This window comes from Acomys minous (genome assembly GCF_964271855.1).
Source record: "Acomys minous genome assembly, chromosome: 9".
NCBI lineage: Eukaryota > Metazoa > Chordata > Mammalia > Rodentia > Muridae > Acomys > Acomys minous.
The window spans coordinates 1,905,490-1,925,873 of record NC_140490.1 but is presented as its reverse complement, the minus strand read 5'-3'; the positions used below and the strand labels follow the sequence as shown (position 1 = coordinate 1,925,873).

General features: G+C 50.1%; 1 protein-coding gene across 4 annotated transcripts; it reads right to left on the bottom strand.

The window, feature by feature from the left end:
• Window positions 1-5,357: 5,357 nt before the first annotated feature.
• On the bottom strand, window positions 5,358-14,091 carry BMP4 (bone morphogenetic protein 4). Of its 4 annotated transcripts, none has more exons than XM_084794294.1 (4): window positions 14,031-14,091; window positions 8,992-9,116; window positions 7,481-7,860; window positions 5,358-6,558 (listed from the first exon to the last, which is right to left on the bottom strand). In XM_084794294.1, exons 3-4 carry the CDS (start codon window positions 7,851-7,853, stop codon window positions 5,702-5,704), a joined length of 1,230 nt encoding a protein of 409 aa, XP_084650420.1. In that variant the 5' UTR covers window positions 7,854-7,860; window positions 8,992-9,116; window positions 14,031-14,091; the 3' UTR covers window positions 5,358-5,701. The 4 variants fall into 4 exon arrangements, with proteins under 4 accessions (XP_084650420.1, XP_084650417.1, XP_084650419.1 ...); XM_084794291.1 differs by lacking the exon at window positions 14,031-14,091 and adding an exon at window positions 11,977-12,285; XM_084794293.1 differs by lacking the exon at window positions 14,031-14,091 and adding an exon at window positions 9,553-10,924.
• Between the last annotated feature and the right edge of the window lie 6,293 nt (window positions 14,092-20,384).

Below are 20,384 nucleotides of genomic sequence, written 5' to 3'. Positions count from 1 at the left end.
TTCAGGAAGAGATGCATTTTTTTCTATTTCTGGATTACAGCTGAATTCAAGGGTACTGGGTATAACATTGACCATACCTGCTATCAGTCCTTAGAAGGGGCGTTTAACGATTTTCACATAACAACCAATATAATAGTAAAGCAAGTAGGCTTGGACAGTCTCCTCCCCTTCCTGCCCTGCTCGCCTACCCCTACCCCAACCCCCTACCCCCCACCCTGTGCCCCCTACCCCTCACCCCATCTTTGGGCCCTTTCCTCAGGTCTTCCTACTGAAACAAACCTCTTTGAAACCCGAGTGGCAGGGGCTGCAGAGATGGCTCAGAGGTTAAGAGCACTGACTGCTCTTCCAGAGGTCCTGAGTTCAATTCCCAGCAACCACATGGTGGCTCACAACCATCTATAATGTGATTTGATGCCCTCTTCTGGCATGCAGGTATATGTACAGGCAGAGCAGTGTACACATAATAAATAAATAAATCTCAAAAACAAAACAAAATAAAACTGGTGGCAAAGATTAAAAGACTAAGTTATCACGAACACAGTACCAAGTTATCTACTGAGCCTGGGAAGCTACGAGAGCTGTGTCAGCTGCTGCCTCACACAGGGAAGAGAAAGTACTTCAGGAGAAAGCAATGGAGTCCAGGAACTTAGTAAGGATGGCTTAAGCCCTTTAGAAAACTATGTATTGGCCAAGAAATCAGTTTATAAAACTTCCGGGGGATGGGGGACGGAGGGCGGGCGAGGGGGGCTTACGCTAAAGTTATAAATAAAATTATACCTCCAGGGGTTTGGGGCAGAGGGGGAGCTTCGTTTTTTTGTTTTTGTTTTTAATATTTTAGGCAGAAATCAAGTTATGTAAACTCAGGAGAAATCACGATTTCTTCCGAAATGTGGCAGGGGTCTCGGAAAGACAGACTGGAGACCTTCTCATCAGGCGCGCCGCGGCGATTCGCAGTCCCATGTTGTCACCCCGTCCTCTGGGTTTTTACAATCTTCTATTTCCTGAGTACTTTGATCTGAACAGCACGGTACACCACATTCAGATCTGCAGTCAGCGCTGTCAGGGCATATTTGGAAGGAAGGAAAAAGCAAAGGTAACCGGAAACTTCCGCTAGTGCTTTAAGGGACACAAGGACGTCATCATGCATATGGCTGACATAATTTCGTTTTCAAGAACTGATAAGGCCGGGTATGGTGGCGCTCGCCTTTAATCCCAGCTCTCGGGAGGCAGAGGCAGGCGAATCACTGAGTTCGAGGCCAGCCTGGTCTACATAGGAGAATGGCACTTCCGCCCCCCACGCCCACCCCCTTCCATCCCCGACCCCTCACCCGTACTTGGGCCCTTCTTAACCTACACTTTACTTCCGGTTGTAGCTTTCCCGAGTGTGCTAGTTTGGATCACATGGCGAACCCTCATAACTACACATCTGTAGTGACTCCGGCAAGTCATCCTGAAGTCCTCTGGGAAGAACCAGGGTCTTGTGATGCTGGCTGGGGTGATGCTGTGTCACGCGGCTCTGGCTTTCTCTCCCTCTCAAAGAGAATGTGTGAGGAGTGTAAGATACGTGCGGGGTGGGATCGGAAGCACCATTAAGAAAGATTACTCAGAGTTTGCACACCTGGGCCTCAGGGTGAGCTTTCTCCTTTCCGCAGGCTCACCGCTGGGGGGGAAAGCTGGGTGGTACTGTGGCTTCTAGAGCGGGTCAGCTGAAGTGCTGGCTGTCACCAGCCACTTACACAGCCTAGCCTCCCCCCCCTCAGCCCCCCCAACACACACACCTGGTCCCTGTCTGCTTGCTGCGTTTGGGAAGAGCAAGGTCAGGCTCTCCAGGAAGTTTAGCCAGGACCTTAAATTCTGTGTGCTTCCAAGAAGCTGAGGCCGGCTGCGCCTTCAGTGGCCAGTGGCATAGAATCCTCAATCAGTATGTTTATTACCAAGTCCACACAGGTCTCCACATTAAGTCATTGCAGCGTGTTGACCCACCGTGAGCTCAACGTCAAGAGCTCACTCCCAAATCCACGCGCGCTCTGCTCCCACCGAGACCCCTTAAAGATCTGGAACCCCTCTCACCTGTCCACACATTGGGCCTTCTCCCCTCCCCCTGTCCCAGCCTCCGCTCCTCTAGGCGGCCGAGTGACCCCATTTCACATTAAATGTGCCGAGCAACAGCCTTAAGGACCAACGTTCGCTAATCAGAACCGCCTGTCTAGGCTGCGTCGCCGCGAGTGGATGAGCAAGACGATCGGTGGCGGGCTGGTGTTGAGGGACCTGAAACCACGGCCGGGGCGGGGGTGGTGCCACCAGGTGCACGGTCGCGCGGGGCGGGAAAGACGCCCCCTGGTGCCCCCGCTGCCGCTCGCCTACAGCAAGCAGGAGCGGGCAGGGCAGGAGGCGGCCCCTGGGGCCGGATCTTGAAGTCCGTCCAAAGCCTGGGGTGAGGAGTGGGGTCTGCCAGCTCCGCTGCCGCGCGGGGCCCTCTCAGTGTGGCGCTGCCCCGCGGCAGAGAGGGCGGTGGAACGAAGCACCATCAAGACAGAAAACAAAGTCAGCAGGTCACCTGGCAGGTTCTGAGCGAATTACGCAACGAAAGCCCCCACACAAACGCTGGGTTTTTTTGGTTTTTTTTTTTTTTTTTTTTGGTCTCAAGTTCCAAGGGAGCTGGTTCCAGTTTAAGGGTGGGCAGGAATCGGGTCAGGAGCTCTTCTAATGTGGTTAAGACTTTGCTGAACTCCTCCAGAGCGATTCTCCCCTCCCCTCCTCAAAGTAATGGAATCTTCTCTCTAAGGGGTAGGGACTATGAAAGTGGGAGATGCCAAGCTCGATCCACAGACTCATAAGGTCCTGGGGCCCGAGTCGAAGGCAAATCCTAATTTATGCCATCTCTTCACATTCAAGTCCACCTCGCCCTGCCTAGGCCTTCACACACAGGAGCCCGAAGGGTTAAAGCCGACCATGGCGCCTTTGTTTTCCATGCTGACATTTGTGGCGGCGCTTGGACTATTTTGTTAACTAGGTATATGCAATTCACAGAATTTCACGGTAAATTCCCCAGACCAAATATTTGGCTGAACAAATAAACAACACTATCCGTTCCTGAAAATAAGCCAGTAGAAGGAGGTGGGGGTTGGGCCAGTGCTTGCTAGAAAAATGACCTGAGCTCCACAGGCCACCGGGCTAGGTAGGACCCTTGGTTCAAGTGCTAGAGATCCGGAGCTCTCCCCTTCCATGACGTAGGCTTCTCCAGAGAGTTGCTGAAGACTGGGCAGAGCCAAGTGAGGCCTCCCAAAGGAGAATCCGCAATGGGCTTTCCCTGGTTCAGGTTCCGTACCTTTAATCAAAGCGGCAGCGACCTGTGGGGCGGGAGCAGTGGGAAAGATCCCACTTTGCAAGGAGTTTGGAGGAGCTGTGGAGTCTTGCTGCCTTTGCCCGGGGCTCTGATCTCCTCTCTCCACCTGCGCTCTCCAGGGAGCTGGGGCTTTGGCAACCACCCCACTTCTATTTTTATTGGTTTCCGCTAAGCTGCTCCTTTTGCAGGACTGTAGGACTTCGGTAATTAAAAACAAAAATGAATCCTGCTTCATCTACCCAACTCACCCGCCCCCCCCCCCAAAAATCATACGCAACACTGTATGCAGAGAGCGGGCAGGGCAGGATGTGCACACATGACACACAGAGAAGGGCTAAGCTACCCCTTGGCGGTGTGCTGGACACCCTTCCACTGCCACCTTCACCATCAGAGAGAGATGGAGAAAAACACTTCTCCTGGCCCTTCCCGGAAGATCAGGATGACCACTGCTTCTACCCAAACCCACTCAAGTCTACCAGAGCAAATGGGCACATAAGAACCTAAGCTGACCAGGACTTAATTTAAGTGTTGGTAATGAGAAGGTCAAAAGCATCCCCTTTGTTTCCCTAAACCCCTACACACATACCCTTTTTTTAGGTTTTTTTTTTTAGAAAGCTCTTCCTGCCCTTAACTCAAGGAATCTCTCACCTCTAAGCACACCGATGGCTTCTCGCACTCCCCCTTACTTCCTTCTCTTTTCTTTTTTTCTTTCTTTCCTTCTTCTTCTTCTTCTCCTTCTCCTTCTCCTTCTCCTTCTCCTTCTCCTTCTCCTTCTCCTTCTCCTTCTCCTTCTTCTTCTTCTTCTTCTTCTCATAGTCTCATTTGTCCCAGGCTGGCCAGAAACTTGCTAGGTAGCTAAGCATGACCTTGACCTCTGTTCCTTTCACCTCTTACTAGAGAGCTGGGATTGCAGGTGTCTGCATCACCTCTATCACCACGCCCTGCCTCCAGCAGGGAATCACACCCAAGCTTTCCTGCTAGGCAAGCCCTCTGCCGGTCCTAAGAGCATTCTTTTCTTGGTGCCAACAAGCTAGTCTTTCTCCTTGAAGAACCTTCCTCCCCCACACACACCCCCTTCTGCAAACTTCAGTTCCTCGGAATGGATCATGGTCTGCTTCTGGGGTGGTGAAGTTACCCGAGAAACAGAAGATAAGAGATTCATGAGTCAATAGATCCCATGAAGGATCAGAACCCTTTCATGGGGTCCACTTAAAAACTCCGACCCTGCTCTATCTCATCCCATTGCAAGCTCCCCTTCCAAAATTCACGTCAAGAATGACGGACAAAAGGTAACAGTCACTTAACAATGGAGACTCTTATGCCGACAACGTGTTATACGCAAAGAGTGGTCCTAAACATTTTCAAGGTAGGGATTATTATTTGTAGTGTTGGATAAAATCAAGTTTAAAATTTTTTAATTATTTGTTTTTAAGGACACTTTTAATCCCAGCCCTTGAGAGGCAGAGGCAGGCAGATCTCTGAGTTTGAGGCCAGCCTGGTCTACAGAGTGAGTTCCAGGATGGCCAGGGCTACATAGTAAGACACTGTCTTGAAGAGATGGGGGAGAAAGATTAAAAACAAAACCCTGTTTGAAAGGAGATGCAAGGATTGGATTTGGTTCAAAAAACGCAAAGGATGGCTGCCAGGCCCGAAGACACTCTGGGCTATCATAAAGGCGAAGGTGGGAATGAGTTTCCGAGGAAATGAGAACTCCTTTCACACTGGGCTGAGGCGCTGACACACTCCACAACAGGTGAGCAAAACCAAGAAGTCCCAAGCCAGTTCCTTTCATCTGACCTACTCCTTTCATCCCACGGTTTCTGCAAGGCATGTCTCACCCAGGTGGGAGAGGGCGCTGCATCCTTGTTAACTTAAATAAAGACAGAAAGCAATTCACCCTGGCAGTTACCATCTCTCCCGCCATCGCTTGCCTCCTGCCCCCATACCTCTGACTTCCATTCTACCCCAGCCCCATCTCAACAGAAAAGAAAATAAGATTAAAAGGCCATAGTTTATCTTTAAAATAATGACTCATTTTATTTTCTTTTAATATGTAGTTATAAATATATTTTGTCAAAATATATGATCAATATGGTCAAAACATTTGCACGTAAAGTCATAAATAAGGTCAAGGTGAATGTTTAGGTTTTTTTTTTTTTTCTCTTTTCTTTTTCCCCTTAAGATAAAAGTCCAGCTATAAGGAAGCAGTCTGTGTGGTATGTGTGGGTAGTTGGATGAGAACGTGTGTGTGTGTGTGTGTGTGTGTGTGTGTGTGGTGTGTGCGGTGCATGTGTGGTGTGTGTGTGTGTGTGTGTGTGTGTGTGTGCGCGCGCGCGTCCTCGGGATTGCCTGATCTCAGCGGCATCCACACCCCTCCACTACCATCTCCTGATAATTTTTCAATACCACCTTGTCATACTCATCCAGGTACAACATGGAAATGGCGCTCAGTTCTGTGGGGACACAGCAGGCCTTAGGGATGCTAGAATTAACAGAGTTCACCAGGGTCTGCACGATGGCATGGTTGGTTGAGTTGAGGTGGTCCGCCAGTGGAAAAGGACAGTCCCCATGGCAGTAGAAGGCCTGGTAGCCTGGCGGGGCCACGATCCAGTCGTTCCAGCCGACGTCGCTGAAGTCCACGTAGAGGGAGTGGCGACGGCAGTTCTTGTTCTTCTTCCTGGACCGCTGCGGGTGATGCTTGGGACTGCGTTTGGCCCTGCGGCGACGGGTCAGGGTATGGCCCCGGCCATCATGGCCAAAAGTGACCAGGAGGGGCCGGAGTTGGGCCCAGTCTCCACTCTGTTGAGGTAACGATCGGCTAATCCTGACATGCTGGCCCTGGTGGGTCCGCGTCTGGTGGAGGTGAGTCACCTCAATGGCCAGCCCGTAGTTGGGCTCCTTTTCCCTGGTCCAGCGGAGGACCGCGGGGCTCACATCGAAAGTTTCCCACCGCGTCACATTGTGATGGACTAGTCTGGTGTCCAGTAGTCGTGTGATGAGGTGCCCAGGCACCATTTCTGCTGGGGGCTTCATAACTTCATAAATGTTGATCCGGTGGAAGCCCCGCTCCCAGTCGGGGCCCTGGTCCACCTGCTCCCGAAACAGGCGAAGCTCCGCAGAGGAGATCACCTCATTCTCTGGGATGCTGCTGAGGTTGAAAAGGAAACGAAAGGCGGAGTTCTCACTGGTCCCTGGGATGTTCTCCAGATGTTCTGTGCACAGTTGAAAAGGGAAAAAGAAAAGGCCCATGAACTTTTCTGAGACAGAAAGGAAAAAAAAAAAGGCGGAATAGGGTGGATTCTAACCGGAGGAGATAACTGTGCCTTTTAATGTGAAGGAGCAGAGAAGTGGAGCTAGAAACCAGCTAAAACTTTAGCTTGCATTTGTCAGACACCAAAGACACAAAGTATCTCCAACCTCCTTTATACGCCTAATAATTTCCATGTGTCAACTCTTTTACTCCACCACCCTTGGGCTCCCCCTTTTAAAGCCCCCTCTTGGCTTTGTGTACAGTTTTCTTTACAAGTGGCTGTAAAGAAAAAGAGGGGCCACCCTCTCTCCCTCTCCACTCTGAAGTTATGTTACCAAACATTCCCCCAGCGATCCTGGAAGCACAGAGCATGCCTTGTTGATCATGTTACAGAAGGGAAAATAAATTCCAACACAGTAATGATGCTGGAGGATTAATAACTCAGATTTACTTTGGAAAAGAAACATCCGCTAGGAAACATTCAGATCGTATTACAAGGCCCCTATTGAATAAACCTGACAAACACACAGCTGTAATATTAAATTCACTAGGTGCTTTGAACAAAACGGGCAGAAAACCCGGCTTTGATATGGCTAAAGCACACCACCACCCGAGCTAGCCCCAAGTCTGAGTGGTGTGGCTCCGGCTTCTCTCCAACGCTCCCCTGCCCGCCCCCCCCCTCCCCGGCCCCCTTGCTCTCCAGAAAGTACCTTCAGAGGCAGCTCTGGAAATTTAGAGGTAAGCGGCCTTGTTCCTCAGCCTCCAGGAGCTTTGATGTAACCTGAACTGTTCTTCCCCGGCCTTCCACAGGCCCTTCAGCTTGCCCCGCCAGCTCCCCCACGCCACCGCATCCCACGCCGCCTGCACTAGGAGCACAAACTGACCTTCGTGATGGAAACTCCTCACAGTGTTGGCCCGGCTGGCTGGACGCTCGGGGTACTCCAGCCCCATTCCCTGGCTCTGCTCTTCCTCTTCCTCCTCCCCAGACTGGAGCCGGTAAAGATCCCTCATGTAATCCGGAATGACGGCGCTCTTGCTTGGCTGCGGACGGCGGCGCAGCCCAAACATCTGCAGAAGTGTCGCCTCAAAATCCCGCAGGAGCTCATGGCTCTGCCCTGAGCGGCGTCCTCCCGCGTGGCCCTGAATCTCGGCGACTTTTTTCTTCCCGGTCTCAGGTATCAAACTAGCATGGCTCGCGCCTCCTAGCAGGACTTGGCATAATAAAACGACCATCAGCATTCGGTTACCAGGAATCATGGTGTCTCTGGGGAGGGGTAGGGGGGTGGAAGGTTAAAGAATAAATAAACACCGATCAATAGCGAGAAATAGAGATGTCGCTGCATATGCATATAGGGGTAGCAAGGCACGGTCAAGATGCAAAACAGGTCCGAAAGATCAAGTGTGTGTTTTCTCCCTCACCGCGCCCCCCCCCCGCGCACACACACACACACACACACACACACACACACACACACACACACACCAGCTGCAGCCATGCACGGCCCGAAAGTAAGAATCGCCCTGTAATTACTTGGTCTAACTTGTTTACACTCAAATAACCCCAAATCAGATATAGCCTCCATCCTGTCCCAGCGGCTATCTGAGCCATGATCTCAGCGTGGCTCTTCAAGGATAAACAGTTAGCATTGAGGGGGTAAAGGGGGTGGGGGAAGGGAGAATTAAAATACCATCGCTCTTTACTTCAGACCTTCAGCCCCCCCCCCCTTCTTCCTTCACGCAACCCCCCAGCCGCCGCCCCCCCACCGTCCTTCCTCCGCCTTCCAGCCCAATTTACACAACTTCCAGCTGGTTAAGAGCAGGAGGGAGGGAGAACAGAGCAGCGCTGACCCGGCTTGTGCTGGGCAGCAAGGTCCGGAGCCTGAGAGTAGAGTAAGGGGGCTGCCCCGGTGACTTTGTGATTTATTTCATTGTAGCCAATGCGTTGAAAATGCTCACTAATAAGCCTTGCTCCCAGGGAAGGGTGAGGGTGATTCCGAAGCGATCACAGGAGGGCTTTTTTTTTTGAGGGGGGGTTGTTTTGGTTTGGGGTTTTTTTTTTTTGACATGAGCCAAGGAACTGGCCTTCCCAGGCGAGTGGGACCGGACGGGGAAAGGAGTGATTAGCCCTCGAGGGACAGCCCGGACCTGCGGACCTTTCATCTCTTCGGTCCCCTCGCGCTCCCCCCTCCTTGCAGCTCAGCGGATCAGAGAAGACAGTGGGAGCGCTTTAAGGAAACCCGTACGCTTCAAGGGGGGGCAGAAAGAGAGCGACAGCGCTGCCTGAGAGCTGAGCGTGGACGCAGGAAGGGGAGTCCGACAGGAGGGACAGACAGCGGTCAGGGATGGGAGGACAGAGTGAAATTCCAAGAAGGGGAAAAAAGAGATGTCTACTCACTGACAGAAAACAAGGCATATAATAACAGTCCATGATTCTTGGGAACCAATCTTGAACAAACTTGCTGGAAAGGCTCAGAGAAGCTGCGGCAGTGCGTTGCTCGGAATGGCACTACGGAATGGCTCCTAAAATGAATATTTGAATATAATGAGACTCTGGAGCAGACAGGCTCTGTTTTTCTTCCAGCCCCTAGGAGTCACGTGGACCCAGACGCCCCGCCCCACTCACCGAGAAGCCCGCCCGCCCCTCCTCCACCCTCCCACCCCGGCTGGGTCCAGCCCCTGCGAGCGAGGCCAACCTCCGCGCCCGCAGCTGGAGCTCCAGCCGTCTGGGAGTTGTCCCCGCCTGCTCTGCGGAGCTCTCGGCGGGACACCCGCGGTTCACGGTCGTGGGCGCTGCGCACAGAGGACTTGAGGCGCGCAGCGCATCTAGCCAGACCCGGCCACCAGTTATCTGAAGTCGGAGGGTTAGGGTGCACTTAAGAGGCTGCGCTTTGCAGCGCCAACACAGCTTAAATGCAACTGGAAGGGGGACGGCAGAGACAGCTTCCCAAAGCCTCACCAGAGTTACTTGAAAAGGAAAGCGCGTAGGGACCCTCCAGGAGGGCGCGCACACCCTCGCACAACTCCGGCACTTCACCGCGGGGTCTCGGAGAGGCCAAATAATGCTTCCAGAAACAGGCAGCCGTCCCCTAGCGGATCTAGCTCCCGGCCAGAAGTCGCTGACCCGGTCGCCAACGCAGCCCGCCGCGGGGGTCTCGGGGGGCGGGGGCTGATCGGTATGGGAAAGTTAGAAGGAGCGGCTTCTTAAATACTGTCTAGTAGCACCGCCAGAGTCCCAGCAGAGTATGGGCGCTGCGTCCGCTCCAGCCCGGCAGATCCTTCAGAAACCGGTCGGCGGTGCCATTCAACGCGGAGGGGCGGACGTCTGGGCTCCTAGCTCCAGACAGATTCCAAAACAGGCGTCACCGAAGAAAGAGCGCATCACATTTTTCAGATCTCAGAGTTGCAAAGGCTTTACAACTCCTACCCGGCGCGGAATGGAAGCCCCAGCGCGATCCCAAGAGTCTACAAAACCGGGAACAGCTTTCGGCCTGCACTCGACCTCTGCGTACGAGTCCCTCTCCCTCGGGCTTGGCTTACTTTTTAAACCACCACCCCCACAACCCGCGCCCCCCCCCCGCGCGCGCCACTTCCTTCCCCCACCCCTTTCCTCCTTTGCACCAGCTACAGAATCGCAGCAAAGATTCCTTCAACACACAGCTCAGGCAATGGCTGGGGTGACCTAGCTATCCTAAGATGCCCCACGTGTGGGCCTGTTCGAACCTCAGGAAGCGCGCAACTCTTCTGTTCAGGCAGGTCGTTGCGCGGAGTCCACCCGAGGACCCGAGTCCTAGGGCTCCCGCCCCAGAGCCCCGCTCCACCAGGCATCCCCCACCCCCCAGGCCGTATCCTTTTTTTTCCCCGCTTAGGAACTCGATGTGTCCGGTTGGTTTCCATAACGCGCCCCCCCCCCAAACAAAACTCAGTTTTCAGGTGGGGGGGCATTTGCGGGAAACCCTTGAGAAAGAAACCTAAAGGATGGAGGCATGTCCTTCCTGGTGGCGGTGGCTGTCCAGCGCCATCCCACACGGCTGGTTCGGGTGCAGAGGCCGCGGGCGCCCCTGAGCGACAGTCCGCTCTCACCACCAGCCGCCAGCTTTCTGGGACCATTTCTCCTTTCCCCGACCAGCGTTGCCGCGGAAACTAACTGGGAAAGGACCGGAGAGAGCAAAGAACTTACTGTAGGTTTGTGTTTAAGGGGAAGGGAGATGGTGGCTGGTGCACACGGAACAAGGGAAGAGTGGAAGGGGCGGACGCTCGGGATCCCGGGACAATCAATTCTCTGCCCTTGGGAGTGTCTGGCGGTGTCGGGAGCGCTCTAGACATTAAAACTAAGTAAACAGGAGAAGGAGTTGCTTCAATTTCAAGTTCACAAGGGTTCCTCGCTAATCACTCTTTCCTTTCCTGCTTTTTTTTTCCATTAAAAAAAATAGAAACCAAAGAAAAATTTCATCTCCTGGGCTTTTTCTTGATGGGGATAGTGCAGCTCGTGGCGGCCGTTACCCTTCACTTTCTTCCCAGAATCTTCTCCCAAAACCTCAGTTTACCGAATGTCTCTATTAGTGATTCAACACCTCACAAAACCTTCAGATCATAAACCGAGATACTCGAAAACTATCTACCAAAGGCGTGGAGAGAAACTTTCCGAGTCCTGAGGATCCAACTCCTTTGCGTGTTTGTGAGGACCCCGCAACCCCGGACCCTCTGGAGTTGGTTCTGAGGCACCGTGAGCCAAGAATCCTCCTCAGCCCTGCCGGCTAGTCCCCATAGACACAACACAGCAGAAGATCCGCACAGGTAGCTTTTCGGCATCCCGGCCATGGTCCGTCGAACCTTACACACGAGGACGGCGTGGGGGGGGGGGGCGAGCAGAAGGCAGGCTTCATGGATGCCCACGTCTAAGAAAATAGCTCTTGGAGGTGGGTGCGAATTCTGTAGCTGCAGTTCGCTAACTTTCGGGGACACCCCGCGCTAGGGACTAGGTTAGATGACACACACTCCCCTCCACGAAGCCACTCTGTCCCAGGTCGCGCTTTAGAAAGAAGCAGGACTACAGTCTCTCTAGGTTTTCTCTTGCCTTCCCTCAATCCCCTACTCATGGTGAAACTCGGAGCCGAATTCTACCACCCTTTTGGGTGAGGGAGATAGACCTTTAGAACCTCCCAGTTCTTCCCAATGACCTCCTTAGCAGGGCCTTCTCTCTTCCCGCCTCTCCCGGCCCACACCTCCCCAAAGCGGGTTGGATAGATGAAGATGCCTTTCAGCCCCATCAACACTACTGCCCCAACAGTACAGCCTGAGCCCCACCCTCAGCTTCTCCCACCACCCATGCACCTCGAACCCCTCGGACTAGCAGCGCCCCGCGTCAGGTTGCCCTGCTCACCATAGGTTCCGGCAGAAGCGGGCTCGCCAGCAGCTGCTCCTGGGGACCTCTAAACAGCTGCAGTGAACCTGAGCGAGGGCCAGAGACTGGGTCGCTGCAGGCTCCAGACGGTCTGGACGCGAATCCCATCAGGGACGGAGACCAGATACTCAAGCCGGGTAGCAGCGGCGGCGTCTTAGGCTAGGGTCCACCTCAGCTCGGATGCCGAACTCACCTAGCTTCCGGGCCAGGCCTCGCGCTCCTACCTCCCCACCCTCCAGCACCACCCTCTCACATCTACTTCTTCTCTTTCCCTCCCTCTCTTTCTTCTCTTCCTCCCCAGTCTCTCCCCAGCGGCCCCTCCCTTCTTCCCTCCTCCCTTAATCGCCTCCCCTTCTGGGGATGGGAGCCCCGCCCACATCCTCCCATCCAGCCACGGGGCCTGGCCTGCTTGGCAGGCCCGGGTCCGGAAGCCTGCCCAGTGCCCCAGCCCTCAGTTGCCACCTTGGCTAGGACACCAGTGCCTCCAGCTCGGGTCTCACCTGGGGACCACGTGCAAGAGGTACTAGAAAGCATGCACCAACTAGTCTCTGTACCTTCCAAAAATACCCATGGGAGTCTGGGCTTCCCTGAGTTTAGAGTAACTGCTGCCCAAACTGATGATTAAAACACTGAGTAATCACCATTTACCCCGAGTAATTAGAGATAATGAAACACCTCTAAAATCAGGTTATGGAGAAGGGAGCTGTTGGATTGGTTTAAAGGGTGGCCTTCCGTAAACTGTTAAAGGATTCCCAAACGTTGAGAAACAGGCTGTGAGCAGGGCTGTGTGCCCGAAGGAGATACCTCTTCAACTATTAGGAGGTGACTACCCCCCCAACACACACACACACACACACACACACACACACACACACAGTGTTTAAGGTGTTCCTTGTGGAAACCCTTGGCGCTGACACCCAGGAACACAGCCCCCTTAAGCAGGGTACCTGCTGTCAGTTCCCAGGACAAACCTTTCAGAGCAGTGGTGGCTTGCAGGCACTTGGCAGACAAACACGCCTAGGCCATGTTAGACAATTAGGAAAGTGTATTTTTAACTCTGAAGCGCTCTGAACTGCCACACAGTTGTTTTTGTTTATTTGTTGTTTTGGGGCCATCCAGGAAGGTAACACACTGAAGCAAGTGCCTTGTAGAGACAAGAAAAAGTGCCCTTTGGTCTGTTTTCAAAAGAAGGGAAGTGAGGAATGAGTCTTTCATAATAATAACAGTAAGGACAAGTGTTGGTGATCATATTAGCTGGGAGGTGGAATGCGGCAGCTGTTAAACCTTCCCAAACAGGAACTAAGTTCACACACTGCCTCCGACAGAGCTGGGAGGGAGCTATCGCTTCATCTCTGTTTTTACAAACAAGGCTGAGGAAGGACAGCCAGGTTAAGAGCCCTTGCCCAAAGGGCTGAAGGAAATCACAGCCTCCGCCTGGAGTTTTTAGCTAGAGCTGCAGGGTGGGGGTGAGGCCAGCACCTCTGAGCTCCAGGTAGCTGCCAAAGGGCTGGAAGATGGCAATTTCCGGCTCTTGGTTTCCAAGGTGGGGTGTTATATCCCCCTGTCACCTCGAAGCAGATCTTGACCAGAGCAGCTCGTCTGACCTTCCTACAGGAACCAGTTCCTGAATTCTACCAGCCAGAGACAAAGAGCAAGAAAGAATGTCAGGTTTGAAGGACTGAGCGCAAAGTCCTGACCTTCGCTAGCCTGGAGCAAACTGTAAGCCCCTGGCCAAGGGCTTCCGTTTCAGTGGGCATCAGCCACAGAACAAAGAGATCAGGTCAGACATCTCCGCAAGCCCTTAACATTAGAAGGCCATTTCACTGTTTCATTGTAATGTTAATGATGGTGAACCTTGTTTCATTTGAAACAATTTCCAAGTATACCTTCCCTCTCTTACAACCTCTGATTAATCAAGGTAAAGCAGTAACACCATCCAGAGAAGATGACTGAAAACTTACCCACAACTTTGAACAGAGCCAAAATTACAATTAATTAATTAAAACAACAACACAAAATTAAAACTCCATTACCTAGTTGCTCTTGTCTCTCCCGGGGCACCAGGCTCTGTGTTCCCGTAGCAGGTTGAAGGGCAGATTCAGTGCTCACGGAGGCTACTCCCTCAATCACTGTAGCTTCAATCATTAACACAATGTCCCCTTAATATTTAAACTCACAAACAGCAGTGATTCACTGTCCTCAGAGGCAGGGTTTTTGTTTAAGTGATTCTTGTGGGTGTTTTTTGTTCCCCCTCCCAAATGTTGTTTTAATGACAGCTATTATTTCATTTTGCTGAAACCCAGACAATAAAGTGGCCATTAGACCACCTACTCTGTGGGTTTCTAAGTTATCTGGCAAATCTTATTTAGAGCCTAATATGGGGGCTGGAGAGGTGGTGGCTCAGCAGTTAAGAGCACTGGCTGCTCTTCCAGAGGTCCTGAGTTCAATTCCCTGCAACCGCATGTTGGCTCACAACCATCTCTAATGTGATCTGATGCCCTCTTCTGGAGTACAGGCATACCTGCAGGCAAAGCACTGTATACATAATAATAAATAAATAAATTTTAAAAACAGTTCCTAATATGGATGTCTAGATGCTTCATGTGGGGAAACTCAGCTTTAATATCTGGGGAACAGCTGTACTTCTCCCCCACCTCCCGCATTTAGATGACTATGAAGTACCCATTAGCTGCCAGGTATGGTGGTTCATGTGTTTAGTCCCAGCACTCAGGAGACAGAGGCAGCAGATGTACTGTAGGTTTTCAAGGGCCAGGTTGGGCCACCTAGTGAGTTCAGGACAACCAGGGCTATGTAGAGAGACCCTGTCTCAAAAACAAAGCCAAAACCAAACAAACAAAAAACCCTATCCATCAGCATCTTTGCTGACCCAATCCTTCCTATCTTTTCCTTTTCCTCCCTCTCAGTCATGCCAAGCAACAAACCACTTTTGTGTTGGCTGGTTGATTGGTTTAGTTTTGTTGGTTTTGAAACAACACCTCATTGGGTAGACCAGGCTACAATGAACAAATGATCCTCTCTGGCCTCAGCTAGGATTGCAGGTAAACACCACCATGCCTGGCCAATGAACACTGTTGTTTTTAAAGTTATTTTTCTTAGCATTTCAGAGCTCATAAGGACCATTAAAAAAAATAGATACACAGGCTGGGAGTGGTGGCACACACCTTTAATCCCAGCACTTGGGAGGTACGGGCAGGCCAGGCAGATTGCTATGAGTTCAAGGCCAGCCTGGTCTACAAAGCAAGTCTAAGACAACCGAGGCTACACTGAGAAATCCTGTCTCAAAAAACAAAACAACAACAAAAAAATAGATACAAAGGCATTCTTAAGTAGATAAGGGATGTTTTGGGGTGAAACTTTATAAACAGTTACAATATGGTCAGAGCACATCAAATAGGTTTGTATCAATAAAGAGATTTATTTTTGTTGTTGTTTGGTTTTTTGTTTGTTTGTTTTTGAGACAGGGTTCATCTGTGTAGCACTGGCTGTTCTGGAACTTGTGCTGTAGAACAGGCTGGCGTTGAACTCACAGAGATCCACCTGCTTCTACCTCCTGAGTTCTTTAATCTGGAATTAAAGGTATGTGCTTCCCGGCTCAGTAAAAAACATTTCTAAGTCTGCAGACACAGTCTCTTAATTCTAGGTCCCCAATTAGGAAGGACACAGGGTCGTGAAGCCTTGTCATTTAAATGTCTATTGGAACTGTAAGGGAACACTTTGAAGGAGTCTCCAGTACCATCACTGACTTTTGTGGTCAGTTCAAAATAAAATTAGAAGACATCTTTGAAATAACAGAGAACATCAAACCCATCTTCCGAAGATGAGAGTCTGAAACTTACAGAGATTATATAGCTTTTCCGAGGTCACAGAACTAATAAGCGACGGAGCTCAACTCCAGACTAGGTCAATCTATCTGTTCTTCCTCAGGCCTTGAATGGCACCTACAGGAAAGTGGACGCCCGTGGTCACGGCAAGACTTGTCCCAGCAGGTGCATCTACCCTACAGCCTGTGGCCTGTGTGCATCCAGGGGAGCAAAAAATCACAACCTTGATTAAAACCTTATGGGATTTTTCCCCTTGCATTTTTTCTCCTACTATGATTGTACGGCTTTCAAACAAGAACTCTGCAGATGCCAACCACATCATGACACAGTATCAAAAGTGGGCACATCTGCAGGGTATTTCCAGGCCACGGCACCAGGTGCCACTCTAGTCTTACAGCCACTGGTCATCAAGGCCCTGCTGTGTTCCTCTGACTCAGTTTCCCTAGTGCCACCCTGCCTGGCTCCCAAGTTATTAGATGACAGAACAAAACGAAGACTGAGAAAGCTGGATCTTCCTTCCCATAGATCTAACCCCATCTCAGTACAAGAGGGGCTGTACCTGCTTGCACTGTGACCGTCCCTGAAAACTACCTCTGATCTCAGGAAGCCAGTCTCCTCTGTGGGTCACAGTTTCCTCATAAAAACGTAGGGACTCACAGGTTTCTCACAGGTTCCACAGGGCCCAGGATCCACGGTAGTTAAACCATAGTCAAATTGTTTATTCTCCGGTCCCTTAGTTTCCTCCTTCATAACCTAAGAATAATTTTTTTATTTCATAATGCTCTTATAAGCACCAAGTGAACTAATGAAATAAAAAAGGCAAGCAGCTATGGCAGGCTGTTTAGGATAAATAAGTTATACAAGTTAATTGTTGTTAGTTGATCAAATCATGGTCATGTCAATTACTAGTCTATTTTTATCACAAGAATATACATATTAGGCACTGCAGATAGATGAGGTAGAAAAATGATAGATAGATAGATAGATAGATAGATAGATAGATAGATAAGATAGGATAATTAGATAATATCTTCAAAAACCTCAGAGACATGCAGAATATAGCATTTAAAATGTTTTTATTATTTTAAAGATTTACTGACAATGAGACAGGTTAACTCCTGGCAATACACAGCCTACCTCAAAGAAGATGATGAACATCAAAGAACCTCCTTATGGAGATGGCTTCAAATGTGGCAAACAAGCCACTGGGAAAATGTCCTCATTTCTACCACAGACAGAATTCTGCCTAAAAAAGGGCAAGCTTGGATGCAGGCAGAGTCAACAGCCAAACTCTGCCAAGACAAGGTAAGTAAGTTCCCAATAGTTCCTGCCTCACAAATATGTCTGTCAGGTATATTGGGCCAGAATGCTCCAACATTACAGAGAGTTTTGGGTGACTGTTCAGGTAGAAAACTGTCTCTGTCATCTTCTCATTTGGAAAGCTACTAACCTGCACTCCCGGCATACTCAGGTAATCAAGTTTATTCCTTCTCAAGTCTCTGATGGAGTTGAAGACCAGGTAGCTTAGTTTTACAATTAAGCTTAGTTGTTTAGGGGTTAAGATGTTTTTAGGTCTAGATAAATGTTTTAAGTTGATAATGGCAAGACATGATAGATATTGATTTACATTGAGAATTTTAGATGCACGAAGACAGGAAAGATGGTTTCTTCCAGGCTGCCAAATACAAATAGCCAAAACACTAAGAATTTAACATTTATATAGTTCCTGATTGGGTCATGGTTCTTCTTGCTATAGGTAGTTTATTGTATATATGTGTAATAATATAAGTGTATATGTAAAAAATAAAAAATGTTTAACTAATTTTTAAAAAGGCACAACATAGTCCAATAAATACTAGCTAGTACAACCCCTTTCAACGGTACTGGTTAACTGAGCAAAATAGATCATAAAAGTCACTTTTGTATGGAGATTTATTCAAAGAAATTTACTTAAGGATATATCCATGTATGCAAATGCCACCACCGAAACCCCATTAGTTGGTAGAAGTACTATGACAACAATTGGGATTTTAAAAAGAGGCCATTGAGAACTTCTGAAGGAAGCGGTTGTTCTTTTGGGTGCTGCAGATAACTGAGGTATTCACCGGATAGAAGCTGCTGTGCGCACGGATAACATTCCCTGAGTCGCACTCATGGTAGCGTGTCAGTGCAGATTCGATCCATGAACATATCTCTGCGAAGATAACCCGTACCTGTCAGTCACACCCACAAAAAAGGAAGTGACAGACTCACCCACCCCTCATTTCTTAGTCTGAAAGTATCTGAGTAAAGGCTGAGGATCAAGTCCAGGGTCTCACATGTGCTAGGTGAGCACTTTAACACCGAACTACATTCCTGGCTCCAGCACTCAGGAGGCAGAGGCAGATGGATCGCTATGAGTTCGAGGCCAGCCTGGTCTACAAAGCGAGTCCAGGAAAGCCAAGGCTAACACAGAGAAACCCTGTCTCAAAAAACAAAACAAAAAAGAAAGTAAGAAAAACTTAAACCTTACTGTGTGTGGGTTTTCCCCCCTTGCTCTCTCAACATTTAAGATTGTTGTCAACCCTTGGTTTACCTCAATCAAATTAAATCACAGGGGCTGGGCGTGTAACTCAGGGGATTTGTGTGGTGTCTTCTAATCTCTGGGTTTGACCCCCACTACCATAAGAAAGAAAAGACAGGGCAGGAATATCTCAGTCCTGTCCTTTAAAGTGTGTTGTTTGTCTTTCTATGTTTAGAATGTGATTCATTTAAACAAAAATCTTAGCTGGGGGGTGGGGGATGGGGGTGGTTCACACCTTTAAGTCTCAGCACTGGGGGGGGGGGCAGGTCAGAGGCAGGCAGACCTCTGTGAGTTCAAGGCCAGCCTGGTCTACAGAATGAGTTCCAGGACAGCCAGGGCTACACAGAGAGACCATGGCGGGAGTGAGGGGTGGGAATCAAACTATAACATTAAAATTAGATTGAGAACTTTACTGGGGGGGGGCATGGATTTCAGACATAAAATACAACAATGTGCTAACATGTCACGCATCGCATCGGTGCCAGACAGGGCACGGATTTGGGAGTTCCTCAGTTTCCAAAACAGGTCCTCACACAATGAAGGCGTCTGAGGCAGCTTCTCCAACATGCTCAGCTGTCCCTACCTAAGTTGGCCGCAGACACGCTGTGGAGAAGTACGTTCTGGTCACCAAGTGTAGAGAAGGTTTAAAACTCTGGACTGTCTGTGTTCTCAGCCCACACATCCTTCTGTGCTTGGTGTGTGTTATGTGTAAAAAATAAGATAATGATAGGATGCAAGGTGCCAGGCAGATATGATGTTATACAGAGTTTATTAAATGGGCATGGGGGGAGGAGGAGAAGGGGGGAAGGGTTACGAGAGAGAGAGAGAGAGAGAGAGAGAGAGAGAGAGAGAGAGAGAGAGAGAGAGAGAGAGAGAGAGAGAGGGAAAGTAGACCCACTTGGAGGGTCTGTATGGCCCAGGGCAAGGCCACGCCCCCGCGGCAGGGCCACGCCCCCGCGGCAAGGCCACGCCCCCATGGCAGGTAAGCAGTGACATCACAGGTAGGCAGGCTGAAGCAGAATCCTAACAGGGCGCATGAACATTGTGACCTGGACAAGAATGTGGTATTACCAGAGCACACGTCTTAGGAGCAGGACACGCCCCATCCTACACTGAGGCCCTGACGACCTCGTGAACTATTGTGGCTTCTCGGCGGCGGCATAACAACCGGGTCAAACTGACTAACTTCTTCTCCTCTCAATTTATTCTAGAAGCTTTCTAGTCTTTTACAGGAAAGGCTTTGTGATGCAAGAGTGGTTCTATCATGTAAATAAGAGTTGGATGCTTCCACACAAGGGGCAAGTATTTTACTGTGGGGAGAGGGGTGCAGTCATTGGTGTTCAAGGACCATTGCACATTGTTTACAACCCCCTCAGAAGGTATGCACAGCCATAGGAACTCAAAAAATATGTGATGTGTGTTTTGTGACAGTTTGTCAAACAATATCTGGGGATCTGTAAAATTCTCTCCTCTCTCTCTTTCTCTCTCTTAACTTTTTATTTAATTAAAATATAATTCTATTATTTTCTTAGAGGTTTTCGTTGTTGTTGTGGTTGTGGTTGGCTGGGCTGGGTTGGTTTGTTTCATGACAAGATCTTCTGTAGCCCAGGTTGCTATAGGAGGCTGGCCTCAGACTCCTGACCCTGCTGTCCTCATTTCCAAGTGCTGGGATAACAGGCATGTGTTACCATGCCATGCTTTTGAGGTGCTGGAGACAGAACCCAGAGTTTGGTTCAAGCAAGTCAAACACTCTACTGATTGAACGCACCCCTGGCCCGTGCAATGACCGAACACATGCCCAGCCCATGCAATGACGAGTTTGGATTTTTTGTTGTCCTTTTTTTCAAAATTCTCTTTGACCATCCTTCAAAACCCTACAGCAAGGGACAGTATACACCACCCAATCAGTCATTGGCTGTACAGGTCCAAGCTAGCTGGAGCCTGATCTTTCAGACCCTGGTGGCTGTAACTTCTGAGAAACC